This window comes from Ischnura elegans, chromosome 11 (genome assembly GCF_921293095.1).
Source record: "Ischnura elegans chromosome 11, ioIscEleg1.1, whole genome shotgun sequence".
NCBI classification, from domain to species: Eukaryota; Metazoa; Arthropoda; class Insecta; order Odonata; family Coenagrionidae; genus Ischnura; species Ischnura elegans.
Window position 1 is genome coordinate 72,212,724 of NC_060256.1, and position 17,683 is coordinate 72,230,406.

Sequence of the window (17,683 nt, forward strand, 5' to 3'; positions counted from 1 at the left end):
TTTTTTTCTGTTCTTCATAAATAGTTTTTAAGGCAGTGAAATGGGTCATATTTTATGAGGTTCTTTTTATGATGGGCATGTAGTGTGAATTTTCCTCAAGAGACGGAACTGCCACTGGGGAAGCTCAGCATTGTAGGATAGTAACCACGTTGCACATTTCCCAAAATCCACTGTCCCCTTCCCATTTGCCCTCTGTTTACCCTTCTGATGTTTTTCTCCTCTCTGAGACCACCCAACATGCCCTAGACACTAGTGCGGATGGAAAAATAAATTTTTTCAAATCCATCTTGGCCCAATGAAAAAAACTTGTGGGACTGATGAAAAAAGGCCTGAAAAATTTGAGACCTCTAGGTGAACCCCTGACCCTGACCCCGGAGTAAATAAAACATACATTTTTTTAAGAAACCTTTGAAATTATGCAATATTTGTGTATGAACGTGCAAGGAGGAGCATTTAGTTCCCCGCAATGAAGAAGCATTTTTTAAAGAGCAGCGAATGAAATGAAGGATGATGGCTACTGGATTCAATCCTACAGAAACACAATAATTTAGAAAAAAAACTAAATAGGGAATTGTCAGAGAGCATTTGGTCAACATCGTAAATTCTTTTTAGGGTAAACAGTATCAAGAATTCTCTTCATCAGTTCATTTGAAGAAAATTAAGCAGACGAGCTATGACCAACTTTGCCTTGTAAACAATGACATCATAAAATAGCAAGATCGTGCGTGTTCATCCCGTTAACTCCTTGTTGGTAATCTCACCAGAGCCTTGCTAGCTTGTAGACCATGAGAGCTTGCTACTTCGAAGACCATGAGAGCTCACTCTTTCCCTTCCCTCTCCTCTTCTTGCTTCCACCATTCACCCCTATCCTCTCGCTGAGCAGTTGGTTTGTTCTATTTTAGAAACTTAAGGTTAAGACAACTTTGTGTGTACCAAGAATGTTAAGAATGGGTGTTTTGTCATTCATCATCGATGAGCATAGTTGTGATTTTGATTTGATGATTGAAAGCATTTAGGTAACTTCTTGCTATTACTAAATATTCTGGATTTTTAAAATGTAAATAGGGTTAGGTGTTTCTTTCACAAAAACTTTCAAAAATACACGGTGGGTAGTAATCCTTTTTTGTGAAAACTTGAGCATATATGTAAGCCCAAAATCATATTCATGGTAGCATCTGGTCAAGATTGATGAGTTGCAGGGTAAACATTATATAAATTGTCCAACATTTCCAATTAACAATTACACATTTGTGAAGGCTTGAGCTGGGTAATTCTCTTAAATCAAACCACTTACATGGATTGACCCTAGGAAAATCATTGAAATTTAAAAATTTTTCTTAGGATGACCCACTACAAACATGGTTAGTTTTTTTAGCATTTTTAGTTTAAATTAATAGCCATGGTGTAAACTATTATTGGAGCCTCCGTATCACAAATTTAGATCTAGCTGTAATGATTATTAGTAATGTAATGCAATATAAATTCCTTCTTTTTCCAGTCTATATTTTGATAAATACTCTCTAGGGGGTGAAATTCATTTGTCTTATATGGTTGTAGGTGGTTTGTTTAAGTTCATTTAGGATTTTTGAGAAAAATTATTTAAAATGAACAATTTTATTTCTTAGTAGTATTTTCTTATAATTAGTAAAAGCACATTCCTTAATATCTTTATATTAGAAATTTTAATTATAGTTTTTTTAACTTTTCTACCCTTTGATTTTTTATAAAATCCATTATTATTTACTTAAAATATTGTTTCTGTTGCAGGAAGAAACTTAAATACAAGAGGAAAGTCTTTGAAAAAGCAAGCCACAAAATGGGATGGGAGCCTAAAGGTTACGACTAAAGTTATTTGTATAATGAAAGGTAATGAAATAAATATTTTTTTCCTATTTTTGTTGTTTATTATCAGTTTCCAAAGTTAAAGTGTAGTGGGATTTTAACTTAACTGTTTTCTCTCCAAGCATAAGTGCTTGGGAATGTGGACCTTTAAGGTGATATTTATTCATATTGGTTTTGTGGTATTTTTATTCATCTTCTGTATATGAGGAACTTAGAAGCTCTTCAATTGGGGTAGGTTGGTCTTTCTTCATCAAGCCCAAATCTCCTGGCTTGTATTCAATGGCAGACATTGAAATGTCCATTTGAGATGCCTCCCTGAAAACATATATTTTGGTTACAGTGATTCAGCTAGGAATATATTTTACAAAATTCAGATAATTGTACAAGTCCAATAGTTTCTTAGTTCTTGTGAGCATATCTTACCTACAACATAAATTTGGTCTATTTAAATTTCTTCAGCAGTCAAGCTGTTATAATGCACAAAGGTTAAGAAAAGACTTAGCTGTTTCACAAAATAAAATATATTTGCGACCGGTTTCGATACAGCGTATCATCATCTGGCTGTATCGAAACCGGTCGCAAATATATTTTATTTTGTGAAACAGCTAAGTCTTTTCTTAACCTTTGTGCATCATGAAGGAGTTTCACCATGTTACGCCAACCACCATCGCATTTAAGCTGTTATAATTTTTGGTGCAATAAGCATTGCCTTATTTTTTTTATCGATTTTATACAACATGAATTATAACTGTGGGAAACTTGATATGACAAACACCCAAAATGAAAAGAATAATGAAGTATTTAAAATACTAAGTACAGCAGACTCACGATAATCCGGCTGCGGTATATCTGTGCATGATTTTTACTCTCGCTCAATATTTTCTGCTATCTTTATTAAAAAATAAAATTGGAGGTAAAATCACCAGAATTAATGCATTAATGCTAGGATACACCGGGCTTATAGTTTCCGTGATAATTCCCTTTGTAAAACAGAAATGATCGCCTGCTGGCTGCATTCGCGGGAGCATTGTGTTCCTGTTTTCCAAGCCTCGCAGCACGCGACCGCGCTCCATGATCACAGATACCAGTCCCACAGCAGTTGCAATCTGGGAAACTTGTGCGAGAGGCGACTAAGTGGCGTGGTGCCTGACAGTGTAGCTTCCGACATCGAGCAGTGGTTTTGAAGCATTCATGCTAACCACTTTTCTGTATCCGTGATCACGTAGCCACAGATGTGTGGTTTTCGATACCAGGCCTTACATGGAGCATTCATAATATGAACACAACCTTGTTATCGTCGCTAAAAAGATCACAAACTGGAGAGGAAAGCTCTCATTGAGTCGGGGAAGCACTCTAAAATAACAGAATTACTGCATAAATAATGTATAGTTTGTTTTACATAAATTATGAACATTACAAGACATTAAAGTGAAAGTTTGGATTATCGGTGTTTTTCGATTATTCGTGCCTCCCATCATTAGCCCGGATGATCGGGAGTGTGCTGTATTCAGAAACAACTAGGCGTGCATTTCCTAGTTTTATATTTTTAGTCTATTTCTTTGGTGTGAGTGGGTCACTGGCATAAGTGAAAGCTTCATAAACCTAAGTGTGTGTGTGATTGAGCCCCACGCGGAATTTTGTTCCAAAGAGCAAATATGCTAGGTGAGTGAGCGAGCTTGTGGGATTGTTTGTTTCATTGTGTTTCAGTTTGATTTTTGTGTATCACCCTCCTGTCATCCTTCAAACTTCCTACGCTCCCCTCCCCACTTTTTTGCCCAGCAAAGAGTACAAAGAGCCTTGGGGAATTTATTTTTTTTCAACCGTTAAATGGCTATAGATCGTTCAATAATAATAATATGTTTTATCTGCCCAAAGGACCAAGGTACATTTGTCAAGGTATAAGGCACGTCCATCAAAAACATAAGTTACTTCACAAAGCATAAAATCAGTGTACATATATATCACATATAATAATCACTCATAACAAAAAAGGAAAAAAAATCACATTGTATAACATTCCATCAAGCCCTTTACTCATGTAAGTATTCCTCCAAAGAGTAATATGAACCTGAAAGAAGGTACCTTTTTAATTGCATTTTAAATGCATTAAATTTTTTAATACTTTTTACGTCAGCAGGGAGTTTATAATATAGTCGTACCACCATTTCCCTCGGGCCCAGTTTGTTTAAGTTTGTCCTTGTAGTAGTGTAATGTATGTCATGCTTGCATCTCGTGTGATGGGAGTAATGGTCACTATTAAGGGGAAAGCTTATGATATTAGATTAGTTCAATCACCTATATTGCTGTGTTTACTTCCATAAAATATAATATGTTTTATTTCTCAGTCTATTTTTTAACCCATGTTGATTTTTTACTAGAAATTCAAAGATACCATAATAATATTTTATACATGTCAGGATTTGTATTGTGGATACATAAAATCAAAAAGATGACAGTGGAAAGTAGTGACACCAATAATACCTCCAACAGGTTGCCGTTATAAATGAGCGAAAAAAGCAGATTCATTACCATGTGTCTCCATTCGTTGATTGAGCTCTGTCACATGAGTTTATAAATGGAAAATTACCCCCAATTTCCTTGTTGGGGGTTTGCTTTAGGCTTTCTAAGTCAGCGAGTATACACTTAGTTAAGAGCGTTTTGCATGAATGTTTAATTAATCTTTCAGTAACTACTTTAAGAATGACTTCATTCATTTCACTCTCCATACTTTTCAAATAAATATTCAATATTAATATATGCCCTAGTAGATTTTAACATCACATGTAGTATGAGAAAGATCTAGGTTATTCAGTACTGAATAAGTATCTAGGTTATTTTTGTTGAAATGACACATTGCAATATTTCCACTTATAGATTTATTTTACACTACGCGTTTCGTCGTTACAGCGACATTTTCAAGTGTGAAAAAAGTCTTAAAGATTTTCCTTATATATCATGGTGCTTGAGGGGAGGGTGGGAGTAAGATGGAGAATGGGGTTTGGGTGACGAGAAGCGAGCATATTGAAGGCTGTGGGGGGAGGGGGGGTTGGAGGGTCGTTTTAGGGTCTCGAACTGAGGCAGGGTGAGGGGGAAGAAAAGAAAGGTTCTAGGATGGGTGAGGGTACCCCGCACTCATTCACTATCTTCTTTCGGGTTGTGGTTGTCCGGATAGCGTCCTCGCCCAGATGATCTTCTCCTCCTGGGTAGTTGACCTCGTGTCCTTCTTCTACTGTTCTTCTGCAGTGTGAAAGTGGGGGTGTAGTGTGGAAAGGGTTTGTACAAATATTTTTTAAAAAACCTTTGGATATAGTAACGTATTTTTTCGGGGTCAACTGTGATGGTTGGGAATCTAGGGTCCAAACATGTGTCAAGAAAAAAAGGGGGGGCGGCTGGGAATGACTTTTGGCATTTCATGGGAGATCTGTATTTTGTATGTGTCTGTGTTTTTGATATTGTATCGCCAGTAACGGCGAGGGGTAATGAAAAAGATTTTCGTTCATCAATGGAATCTTCATCTGTTTTAACTTTTGGATTTCTAAGATTTCCAGGGAGTCTAATTTTTTCCCTTTTATTTCCGTGTGGAGTATTTCTAAGTCAAAGTTGCAATAATGATCTGTTTCCAAGAGATGTTTTGCCACCATAGATCGGTCGTCCCCTTTTCTAAAAGCTCGCTCGTGTTCTTTACCCCTGGTTATGAAACTACGGCCAGTTTGTCCGACATATGCCGCGTTGCATGAACCACATGAAACTTTGTACACGCCACTTCTTTCCGTTATTTCGGTTTTCTCTTTTGTATTTGATAGGATTTTACCTATGTTGATCGGTGTATTCGAGACTCAAGTCACCACTAGCGGCGCTAGTGTCGGTGACGTAATTTTCCAATATGGCCGACGAAAGCGGGATAAACTTTGAAGCTGTAAGTTGTGGTAAGTGGCTAGTAGTGCGTTGGAAGTGCTTTGTAGTGTTGTTGTAGGGAAGAGAAAGGGAAAAATGTCTGCCAGAGTGATTCTAAAGTTTGAGGAGATGGTTAGGTATTTGGGAGGGAATGTAGGATCGCGATGTGTGATTGAAGGCGAATGTGTTTTTAATGCGGGGCTCGTGATGGTAGTGGGCACTCGCGGAAGTAGAGAAGAAGGCAAAATAAATATTTTATCGTTTGTATTGCAAACAAGTGCACTTTCTAAAGATCCTGTGCAAGTTTCTGGCTCATTAGAGGTCACCGAGGAGGGAGATTAGTCTGTGCTAGTAATGAGTTGTTCGTGCAAAGCGGGGAACTCGGAGAAATAATTTTGGAGATTTTTAATGTTTTGGTAAGGATTGGACCAACGTGAAATGTTTTTAGCTTTAGTAGTGTATTGCTTATTATAATTTGGCTCTCTGTAATTTGTAATAAATCTGTATATAGCTTTGAACTGGCATAAAATTTGAGGATAAGTAACCTATTGTTTTATCCTTTGCATTATTGCTCACCCTTAGATGTAATCGAAATAGCTCTATGAGTATAAATATTTTTCTACCAATGAACGTGCCTTCTCATTGATTGACTCAGTTCCCAACAGGCAAGTAAGGTATCTTATTTAAATTTTAGTTGTATTATGTTTCAAAGAACCCCCTAATAGGCTAGACAGCAATGCTTTCAAAAGTGATATTTAAACTTGCAATGTATGGTGGTCTTCTTGTAAATGAAAAAATACCTATTAACTTCTTTGGAAATAGCTAAATTTTCATGCTTAATTATTCCCATACTTTTAACGCTCTAGAATAATACCTTATAATTAATTTTTTGATATTACTGGTGCTTGTTATCATTAGTATCATAAATTTTCTTTGGAAACTGTTGGCGTGATAATTAGTAAGGACAATATATCAGGGGATTTGATCTTATTTTTTAGCATATCATTCAGGAAGAAAATTCCAATATGTCTTCTACGACTTGAAAGTATTCGCAAATTCAAATTTTGTTCAAAAATATTGAGTCCTGGGTCATTATGTGACTTTCTCTTAATATTATAGTCATTATTTTAAGAAATTTCTCTTGAATCATTTCTGAAGCATTGGTGTGCCTCATACAATGGATTCCATATCACAGTATAGTATTCCAGATCAGATCTCTCTAGAGTAGCATAGAGCAGTGATAGTCAGTTTTTAAAATCTCTACAAATTCAGTAAATGAATGGCAACATTTTGTAAGTAATTTATTCAATATGCATTTCAAAGCCTAAATTATTTTCAAATAAAATTCCTAAGTCAGAGAAGCAACTAACTCTCTTCAAAGGGGTACTAGCTAAATCATAATGACATAATAGGCTTTACTTTTGAAAAAGACCTTGCACTTATCAAAATTTTGGTTTGAATTTGGTTGCATTTGGTTAGAACATCACCAAGTAAGTAAATTGTTAAAGAAATTTTTAAGTTTCTTGACATTCTCAGTGCAATCAATAGGGTGGTAAATTTTTAGATTATCAGCATATTGGATACATTTTGTGGGGGGAATGTAAGAACATCTTTATTAATAAATGTAAAAAAAGTAATGGTTCTAGGTCGGATCCTTAATGTATGCCCAAAGTTGCCCAAATGAAAATTCTTTTTGAAATGTGGATTTTTAACGATGACAGTAGTGTCAGGCTAAACATGATGGAACTCCTTCATAATGAAACAAGTTAACAAGTGAATGAAAGAATTTTGATTTTTGTGGAGAGCTTTTGATTTTGTAGCTCATGGTAGTCTTAGAAATTGAAAGGAAGCTAAGCAACCATGTTTGGGATAGCCATAATTATGGAGCTTGCAAGGCATATGGAGCATAAAATTTCAGGGTAGATTTAGACTGTAAGAGAAGAATATCAGCAGGTAATAATCATAGGTCTTCTCAATGAGTCAAATAAGATGTGGTTGGCATTGCAGAAGGGTTACTGTGTAACTGCAAAGCATTTATGAAAAACTCCTAATCATGAACTATTGTAATAATGGGTCATGGTTGACATTACAATTACCTTCCATTATAGGATAAGCAAGCATGCTATATTTCACAGGACTCATGGGGTTGTTAGGGATGTAACTTTAAGGCCCTATGAACTAGTTTAATTTATCTCAAGTCAACACATCTGTTTCCAATGTAAGTCAAAGCATTTCTTTTCTATGGAAAATTACTTCTTCCTATATGTTTCCTGCATACATGATCGAAAACGACTGAAGCGAAGTTTAGGGTGAGTTCTCGCTTTGGAATTGCACTGAGGGACACAACAATTCCGATTGGAATTGTTTTTCCTCGGCGAAAACTTCGTACCTCCACTAGCCATTGCCAGAATCACTTCAAGACTAAGTGGCGATACCTACTATCTAACGCAAAACCCGGAATACCTAAGTAACTAACCTATCACTAACAACTATAAAAAGTTTTAAACTAATAATGCGTGTAAATAACCAGTTAAATGATTTAAAAAATGATCTAATAAAACTAGTACACTAGAACAATGCTAATCTACTTAAAGAAGAATGACAATGACCCTTAAAACTGAATGAGCTATTCTAAAAACTAGAGAGATTATCAACAAGATACAGATTACTAAAATTTTCAATCAATAACCGCCTAAGACTACAGAAAATTAAGGTAATAATAAATTAAAATCCTAAAAAAGAGGACCACGCGAGCCTCGTAACTAATAGCTTAATTAATAACTTAAAATGGTATACTAACTCAGCTAAAACTATGTTACGATGTAATTAATTATCTCTAATACGACGAAAAATTAAATTATAGAGATTAAAGTCTACGAAAAAGATTTTAAATCTCAAAAAACTGCTCAACGCCACTGAATCTCAACGTGCTCCTTCTGAATGCTAATAGGGGTATCCCTCAACCTGTACTTGCGAATTCGGCCGCCAGATAGCGTCTCTCTTGTCTGGAATCTCGAATAGAACGAAACTCTGTATTTTTCCTTCGGAATTATTTTTGCTATGCGGTACGATAGGGGGCCGAGAAACGGTATTTTACACCATCTGTGTGTATTTTCCTCGTTGGGTGATGCATCAGCAAGTGTTGTCACTAGTTCTATTGCTTTTTGTTTTTGTTTTTTGTTTTGCCTCAGTTCGAGACCCTAAAACGACCCTCCAACCCCCCCTCCCCCCACAGCCTTCAATATGCTCGCTTCTCGTCACCCAAACCCCATTCTCCATCTTACTCCCACCCTCCCCTCAAGCACCATGATATATAAGGAAAATCTTTAAGACTTTTTTCACACTTGAAAATGTCGCTGTAACGACGAAACGCGTAGTGTAAAATAAATCTATAAGTGGAAATATTGCAATGTGTCATTTCAACAATATTACGAACTTCCACCACATCGTGCCTAACATCATACAAGATATCTAGGTTATTCATTACCGAATAAGTATCTAGGTTATTCATGTACGAAATTTTATGAATAACCTAGATCTTTAATTCATTTATTTTTTTCATCTACGACCAAGCCTGGCATTTAGACTACAGTTTGTTAGCTGAAGCATATTCTATCCATAAGATTTATCTTGGATGATGGATATTGTCAAACATATTCCAAAAATAAAGTTCCATATAGGTACTTTCATATATGCACATATTCAGCATTGTTTTAAAAACATTTTGAAATGAAATTTCATGAGGAAGTAATGTATGCTAATTGTAGAATACCCAACACTGCATATGAGGTGGTTTAGGATAGGCTGTAGGATTCCACCATATCAATTCTATATGTTGTCCCTCATATTCTTGCAAATGCTCAGGTAAGAGGCATCTGATTGGTTCTTGCCTATGCTTCGCCTAATTTTGCTCAGTTTTGTATGCACATTAATTATGCTTAGTGATAAGCCCAGGTTACCAAAGGTATTAGTGCATACAAGTTAATGTGAGAATGTGAGGATGAACACAAAAATTCACTGAGTTGCTTGCAAACTTATGAGGATGCATGAGCAGAAAATGGAACTTGTCTTAATACAAGTTAGTGCATTGTGTACCAAGGCTATAAAAATGACACCCTAAATTTTTGTGTAAAAAATTGAACATCGCACAAAGACAAAAAGTACATCTCCTGGAAGCAAAAAATGATGTAGTCCATTCTAGTGTGTATTTCACTAACAAATTTATACATACTAATACATACATATTTAATTTTTGCTCAAGGTATGTATGTACATGTCTGGGGATAATACGTATTTTTACAAACCAGAGTTTCGGCTTCAATATGTGCTGATTTATGAAGAGGAGAACATAATATAGATGAATAAAATATTTTAAATTTTATTTTATTTATTTATTGTGTTAAATTTTATTTATTTATTGTAAATGTCTTCAAATAATACATACCCATCATCTTCTGAAGTTATTTCCTCTGCTGTCATCAGAAGTTTTAGGAGCTGGTTGAGAAGGTTCTCTCGCTGAGTCAGCCTCCATACGGGATCATCTGGATCTCCATCCTAAGGATGCAATTTAGTTTGCAGTAGTTATTTTTAGTAGTGGAACTATATTAGAATACCATTGAGAAATACTTAAAACTAAAGCATAGACTGCTTATACGTAAAATTGTCTCTGGATTATTGCTAATAATTTTGACCAAGTTTCTGTGATAAGTACATACTGTTTTTTATTATGAATTAGTATTAGTTAGGTCGCGAAGTCAGACTTACACTTCAATGCCTTGTGCTGTCGCCTATGTCTGGTTCAATTTATCTTTAAGGCTGAGCTAATGTGACTTAATCAATTGGGAGAGGGTTTCTTTCATGAGGGCCCGGATAATGTTGGTCGGCTGATGGGGAGGGGGAGTACCAAGAGAAAGAACGAGAGTTGTCATGAACTCAAGTTGCCTAGTGTAAATAGCCACCCTTGTTTGTCAAAGAAAACAGTGATTGAAATTATCTGAGGTAATACTCTGCTACCAGGTTTGTTGGCAGATTTATGATTTTAATGCACTGTTGATGTATTTTCTGGGACTGAATTTCTGAAGCTCTAGGTCACATACTACTTTCTTTTGGTCAGTAAAGATTGAATCTTGTGTCAAGAAAAATTCCTTCTCCTCACCATGCTTACTTAAGCTACACCTGCTCAGCCACGTAAATAAATTTAATCAGGTATGATTTTCCTTTTTCACTAATGTCCCCTACTGGTAATTACCTACTGTTGTCATGAAAATCCATCTAAAAAACCTATCACGTGAATGGATTTGAAAAATATCAGTTGTTTGATTGGTGTCGGTGAATTTTTGCTTTCTTTAAATTTAAATTTGAAATTAACATTCATTAAAATCTATTATTGAACTTATTGCTCAAAATGTTTACATTTGGTCCATCCTGTTAATGGATTACATGAAATTGAATCAGATTAAACTTGTTTTTATTTAAATTTTTGGATGTGGAAATATTATTTGTTTATATTCATTCATTAGAATATATACCTTTTGGATGCATTACTAGTGGTGAAGACATTAAGCCAATATTCATGAGACAAGTGTGAATATAGTTTTTGGGTCAGTAATAGTCTGCCGTAGGAATGATAAAATATTTTAAAAATATTTGAAGTTGAAATCTATTTAAATTCATGTTAATTTTGGATGCATTGAAATTTTGTGAATTTTACTCTTACCGGAGCAAAGTCAGGATCTTGCTGTGCTGTTTTCTGGTTGTAGTAAGGATAAGCAGGCGAGTCTTCTGCACATACTCCTAATGTTGCCCGAATAGCAAGTACTGCATCCAGTAATATTTTCTCAATTTTCTTGCACTTGCAAAGCTCTTGTTGAGCCAGCCGAGTTTGCATTTTAATCCTTCCATCACGCAGTCTAACCTCAGCTCGCAGTCGGCGTACAACATGTGCTGCTCCTTCCAGTCTCGCCTCTGCGCCATCCATGGATGCTTCCAATGCATGTGCCCAATCCTCCGTACGATGAAGTTCTATCTCACATGCTTTCAAGGCCTCCACTTCTTTTTTTAGTTTTATCAAAACCTAATTGATGATAAATTCATAAGTATGGAAAGGCATCTTAATGTTTGCATCTTTTTTTAAAAGAAAAAAACTGAAGTTGGGTTCAAATAAAAATAAAATAATACTTTTGATCAATAAGAGGAACAGGTGAAGCTTAGTCAAGCAATTTTGAATCGTTATGTTGACAAAAGTCTCAATTATTTTAATTCACGGAACGTACCCAAAACCATTAAAAAACGGCATATGCATAAACTTAAATTATTGATGCATTATGGATAGCTTGAATCACACAATCAAGCTAACCTTGTTCTGTTTGTTAGACTTCTGCAAAGCTGCTTTCCGTTCATAGTCTAGTATCTCAGACTGGAGTCTCCTTTTTTGTTCCAGAGTTTTCAATTCATTGTTGATATTTGTCAAATCAAACACATGTTTCAGGATCAAGTCAAGCTAAAATGGAGAATAAATGCTTTTAATATTAAATTTGTAATTAAATTTGAGAAATTTACCCTATAATGTTTATTGAATATGATTACTTCATTATTGATTGCTATATTTTCACGAATTGTGCGCTGAGTGTTTGCAGCGACTTGTTTCATTGTTGTTCCACGGAATTGAGCAGATAATTCACGCAGGCTTTCTTCCATTTCCTTCTTTAGCCTGAAATGAAGAGTTATGCATTAAGGCATTTTCTTTTCTTCACATTTATTTTTTAGCTCCGATTTTACACTATTCTCCAACAATGATCCACAATAATAAAATGCTTATCTATCTAGCGCTATTCATGGATTGAAGACTGATGGAGAAATTTCTGTCAGCATTACTTCACTCTTTGCAAGAGGAGATTATGGCACATGTATTATGTTCTATTTTTCATTGTGATTAACTATAAATGCTCATATTTCTGCTTCTAAGCAGGGTTACAGTTACAAAATTATCCTCAGAGAAATGAACTGAGTGGATGGAGACGATGAGTCGTAGAATTCAGAACAAGTGCTAAATTAAAGCTTATCCCCTTGATGGAGTATATTTCTCAAATACTTTCCTTGGCTTGATGTTAGTTTATCTGACTATTTTATGCCATTGTATTTGTGACATTTTCCTTATTTATTTACGTAGGAATAATTACTGAAAATAAACATTTGGTTGCATCTGTGGACTATTTAACATTTATAACTTGCACTCTTGTTGGATGACGGACCTGATCACCAAAAATGCTATGTTTAATGTAATTTCAATTCAAATGAAATGTATGCTTTCAACTTTGTTTTAATTGAGTCATTTATTTTCATTTCAATTTCTCGTTTTTCAAATTAGTCATTTTTATTTTTATTCATTTCGATATTTTGACAAAGAGTTCCATGAATTATCTGGATAATCCCGTTAATAAATTATATCATTACTTGTTTTGGAATTTCTAGGTTTAGATAAGCCAAATATTTTCTATCTAATACTGATCCTGTATACATGTTCGCTGTGTTCTTTCATCTTTTTTTAAAATTAGGTTAACAAAAGAATTGAATGGGTTGGACACTCCTTCGGACTTTCATTTAACATTGCCACAAATTAGTGAAATCACCTATCATGAAACCTTGCTATTATAAGGGTTCTATGTTTGTACAAAAACATTTTACTGGAAGTAGATTTTATACCATGATGATAAAATTTTAATTAATGCAGCCTATTTTTCACTCAGGAATGATGAAGTTAATCTTTGGCATATTATATGTAATGGGAATGGCTTCCCAGCAATGAATACATACTATCATTTTCCTGGCTTGCAAATGAACCGAGGAATAAATATTTATTCATGAGGATCAATTTTCAGCCTGCATTGAATCATTATTTTTGGCCTATATGCAAGTAAAATTTCATTTATGACTAGGGATTAATTCAAAAAATTTTAGATGAAGCAGATTTGACCATAAATTAATATATTGGAAACGAACTTAGGTTCTTGCGGTATTATTTATGTAATAAATGTTCTGGATCATCATTAGTTATTTTTTGTATATTCACCTGTCTCTCTTGATGATAAATTTTCTTTCGACTTCGTAGAGCATGTTCTTGTGAGCCTTTTCTTGATCTTTCATTTGCTGCTCCTGATTTTTGAATTTATTCATCAGTTCATCCCTTTGCAGTCTGAACTCCTCAAGAGAGTTTAACTTTCCACCTAGGGGAAGAGATATCTATGAGAAGTATGCATGAAATTCTCACAAGTGTTTATTCTCCTAGCATAACACATAAGTACTTTAGTGCATAAACAGAACACTGATTATGCACTGCCTAAGTGTGCTCATCAGAGTGAATTGTAGGCACTGCAGAAAAGGTGATCAATTAATGAAGTTCTAAATGGTTTTTTGTTTAATGGTGGTTTGTGATTTTTATAAATGCAGTAACCTATGGTACTGTGTATGAGTAAGATGGTCAATTTTAAAATGGATGATTTTTACTCCCTGTTAAACTCTTTGGTCACTTTCAGCCATGGGTTTGGAAAGGCTGTTAGTTAGTCCATTCCTAGCTTCAGATAGGTATGCTGATAGGATTTGGGAATACAGGAATCTCCTTTGAAGGGCTGAATTGTTATATGTATATATGTACTTCAAAAAATAAACTGTGGTATAACTAACTTCACCAGAAATATTTTATTGGCAAAGTGGTGAAATTTGCCATGCCTATGATTGACCAGATTTTGCAGAGAAAAGAGAAAATTGATTTAATTTAACATTTATACCTGACCTCTTTGAATTCACTGAAAAATCAAGGGCTAAACGGGTAAGTTCTTAATTGGGAAGCAGTACTTGGTGTTATAAGTAATAGTTTTTGCATACTTAGCAATTTGATCTCAGATGTCAGTTGTTCTTCCATGACTTTGCTCTCATGTTGTAGGATAACTATTCGTTTTTCATAAGCTTTTGCCTCTTCTTGCCTGGCCTTTGATGTACATAATATGGAGAGGGAGTCATTAGGAATGGTAGTGATGGTAAATATGGCAATATATAAATGTAATTCTTTATAATATGGACTCTTACCTTTTCTAAACCTTCCAGTCGCTCTTGTAGCTCTGCTATTTCATCAGATTTTTCTTGTACAATGCGATTTAAATAAGCAATTATGTCAGCTCTATCTTCATCTAACTTGTGATATCTATTGGCAAGATCTAAATTACTTGCTTCTAAATCTTCACACTGTTTCTGTAAGCTGAACCCCAGGAAATGATGTTACTGGTATTGTTATCCTTTAAAGGTTGAATATATTTTCCCATACTTTCCAATCTGAATCATTGCTTCATTCAATTATTAAAAAATACATGTATTTGGACAGTCATTTAGGAATTCTTTTCTCAATTGCTCATTTATCAGTAGGAATAGCTTATTGCAACCATTTATTTCATACTTTTAATGGTACTACAAGAAAATTTTTTATATTTAAATTTTTTTGTATCAAATTTTCTGGAAGTTAGTAGTGAATCCTATTTCTTTTATGATTCCTTTGCATTAATGTATAATTTTTTATGGTTGGAATGAGTAAACAAATAGAAAAAATGCTCATTAAGAATTTTTCTCAGGCTCACTGTCAGGTTAGATAATTTAAGTTTTCCCCGATTCTCAAGGCTGCCTTTAATTTTCTAACCCAGTGATGAGCCCAAGAAAAATTCAAAAATACTATTTACTTTGGAAGTGTCAAAACATACTTATAAAATTACGTGAGTGAATTGGATGTCCACTTCATCAAAATTTTTAATTGAAATTTGGAAAGTATGGTTCAGCTGTCAGGATTATTTTTATGACTGAGTAAATCTCACAAATCGACTTCCTGCTGCAAGTCCTCCACCATAATTTGTAGCATCTCCTTCTCAACCACTTCTTGTTCTTCTTGCACTACATCTTTTTTCTCTTTCTTCTGCTTCCCCTTCTTCCCTTTTTTGCCCTTTTTACCTTTAGCCATTATTGGCTACATGGAATAATAATAGTATTAATAATAATAACATATGTTTTAATGCAGGAAAAAAATCTCTCCTTCCCTTACCAAGCCTAACGTGCAAAATTTACTGTGTTGAGAAATATTTAAGTATTTGGGAACAAAAAAATAAGTTTCATGTGATTAAGCAACAGAAATAACTGAATTAAAGAAAATATGGAGGGGTAGCATTGACAGCAAGAGATGAGGGATGTAATACCCATCGAATTGTCTATCAAGGGTTGGGCAAGTCCTGTACCTGCCTCCTCGTAATTAGATTTACAATCTAATGCCTTATTTTCAATCATATTATGTTATAATTAAAAGGTCATTAATTGTAAAAGAGATTGAAGAATGTGACAAAGATTGTTTTTGACCAATCACAAAGATATGATAACCCTATATCAGTAGTGTAGACAGGATTTTGAAATGAGTTTTATCAAAGATTTCCGGGGTGTATGATCTGGGGGTCCTCCCTTTGCCTCTTTTAAAAGCTCAAGGGAGAGGGGTTGTGACCTGGAAACTCCCCACTCCCCCCCCCCCCCAGGCTACAACACTACCCTATACTTAACATTTGGTGCAGGTGTACAAATAATGCAGAACAGGAAAAATCATATCCTGAATACTCATGGCATTACATCCAATCAGGAATTTGGTCCTGCAGTTGAATGAATAATTTTACCATGGTGTTGTCATGATCTGCTGCTGACGTTGTAAAGGTTTTTTTTAAGAAGCTGCAGGGAATGCCAAAACTAGCAAAATATAAATTAATCAAATCAATACCTTAACCCCAATAGGATACTCTTCCTTTTATTTTTCAAAATATCAGATACAGGTATGAGTGAACAAGCTTCTTTAAATTCCGGTACTGTAGTAGAGGTAGTTCAAAGTGTCAGGCTTAAAATCAAAGGCAGTATTTTGTTATTATATAATAGTAAAATCAGGCCACCATCTACTGTTGCCATTATTGTCATTTTTGAAACAAGTTCATTTTCTTGTGCTATTTATAGTTTTAACTAACTTAAATGTCTTTTGAGCCCTAGTAATAAATGAATTACTGGTTTGCATTAATAAAAAATAGCATGCTTATGAACAGCTTTAAAAATATTCCATTACACGGCAAGATGAGAGATAGATAGGGGATTTAAGAGAAGTAAGGAACTTGGAAAACTTCAGAAATTTATGTAGTGACATGAATCACCAAAGATGGAAACTGTTTACCACCATTGCATGAAAAGATTTTTTCCATAAATTACACTACAAACATGGGAAATGTTCATTTGCTTTTTTTAAGTTGTTAATATTAAACAAACGGAATTAGTTTAAGGAGTGGGCAATTCTCGACCATTTTGGATTTTATGAATAGTTGGAAACCTTAGCAAACTAATTTCAAATTTTCCAAAACTAATTGGTACAGCTCAGTAAATTTATTCAAATTAATTCGTTATACATTATTTGATGATGATCTATAATTGGCCAACTGTATAAAATATTGGTATGTTTTACTCACTTTGCTTTTAATAGATTCGTCTGCCAAAGATTATTTAGGTATTTAATGTTTCCTACTGCTACTTGAAGTGGCAGTTGCCATGGTTGTGGTTGTTATGGTGATATCGACTTTTAGTTTCCATGGAGCTGGAGTAAGAAGAGACAGTTCCTATGTGAGTTATTTGTTATAACAACCGTTAGCCTGCTATCCATTAAATTAATGTCAAATCGTCGATTAATTTGTCTCCTTTTCGAAAGTTACTAGTGGTTTACCGTACCACATGCGTGGCTTAAGCTACATTGTAGTCATTTCATTAAATTAGCAATGACTTTATGCGTGTCAAAATTAACCTATTAACTTTAAATTTTTAGTCCGAACTTATTTTTAAGTATCACATGAGTATAAGAGGTAAAAAGCGATTAGAATGCTCGAACACAGGTTATGTATGT

The 17,683-nt window shown here is 34.6% G+C and overlaps 2 protein-coding genes across 2 annotated transcripts in view; one reads left to right on the top strand and one right to left on the bottom strand.

Moving 5' to 3' along the window:
* Positions 1 to 1,892, top strand: part of LOC124167814 (ribosome biogenesis protein NOP53) — an 8,730-nt gene extending 6,838 nt beyond the window's left edge. Inside the window, exon 7 of the mRNA XM_046545850.1 lies at positions 1,768 to 1,892. Within this exon, the coding sequence (XP_046401806.1) occupies positions 1,768 to 1,846 (79 nt within the window). The 3' untranslated portion in view covers positions 1,847 to 1,892. The remainder of the gene's footprint in view (positions 1 to 1,767) is intronic.
* On the bottom strand, positions 1,882 to 17,655 carry LOC124167813 (cilia- and flagella-associated protein 157). Its single transcript, XM_046545849.1, has 10 exons — positions 17,256 to 17,655; positions 15,591 to 15,739; positions 14,818 to 14,986; positions 14,617 to 14,719; positions 13,805 to 13,958; positions 12,322 to 12,445; positions 12,092 to 12,235; positions 11,453 to 11,809; positions 10,181 to 10,290; positions 1,882 to 2,157 (listed from the first exon to the last, which is right to left on the bottom strand). Exons 2-10 carry the CDS (start codon positions 15,731 to 15,733, stop codon positions 2,028 to 2,030), a joined length of 1,434 nt encoding a protein of 477 aa, XP_046401805.1. The 5' UTR covers positions 15,734 to 15,739; positions 17,256 to 17,655; the 3' UTR covers positions 1,882 to 2,027.
* Between the last annotated feature and the right edge of the window lie 28 nt (positions 17,656 to 17,683).

Coding starts and splice junctions, on each gene's coding strand:
- LOC124167813 (XM_046545849.1), bottom strand. CDS start 15,733: ATGGCTAAAGGTAAAAAGGGCAAAAAAGGGAAGAAGGGGAAGCAGAAG. Junction 14,720..14,817: donor GACTGGAAGGTTTAGAAAAG/GTAAGAGTCCAT, acceptor TGTACATCAAAG/GCCAGGCAAGAAGAGGCAAA. Junction 12,446..13,804: donor TTTATCATCAAGAGAGACAG/GTGAATATACAA, acceptor TCTTCATTTCAG/GCTAAAGAAGGAAATGGAAG.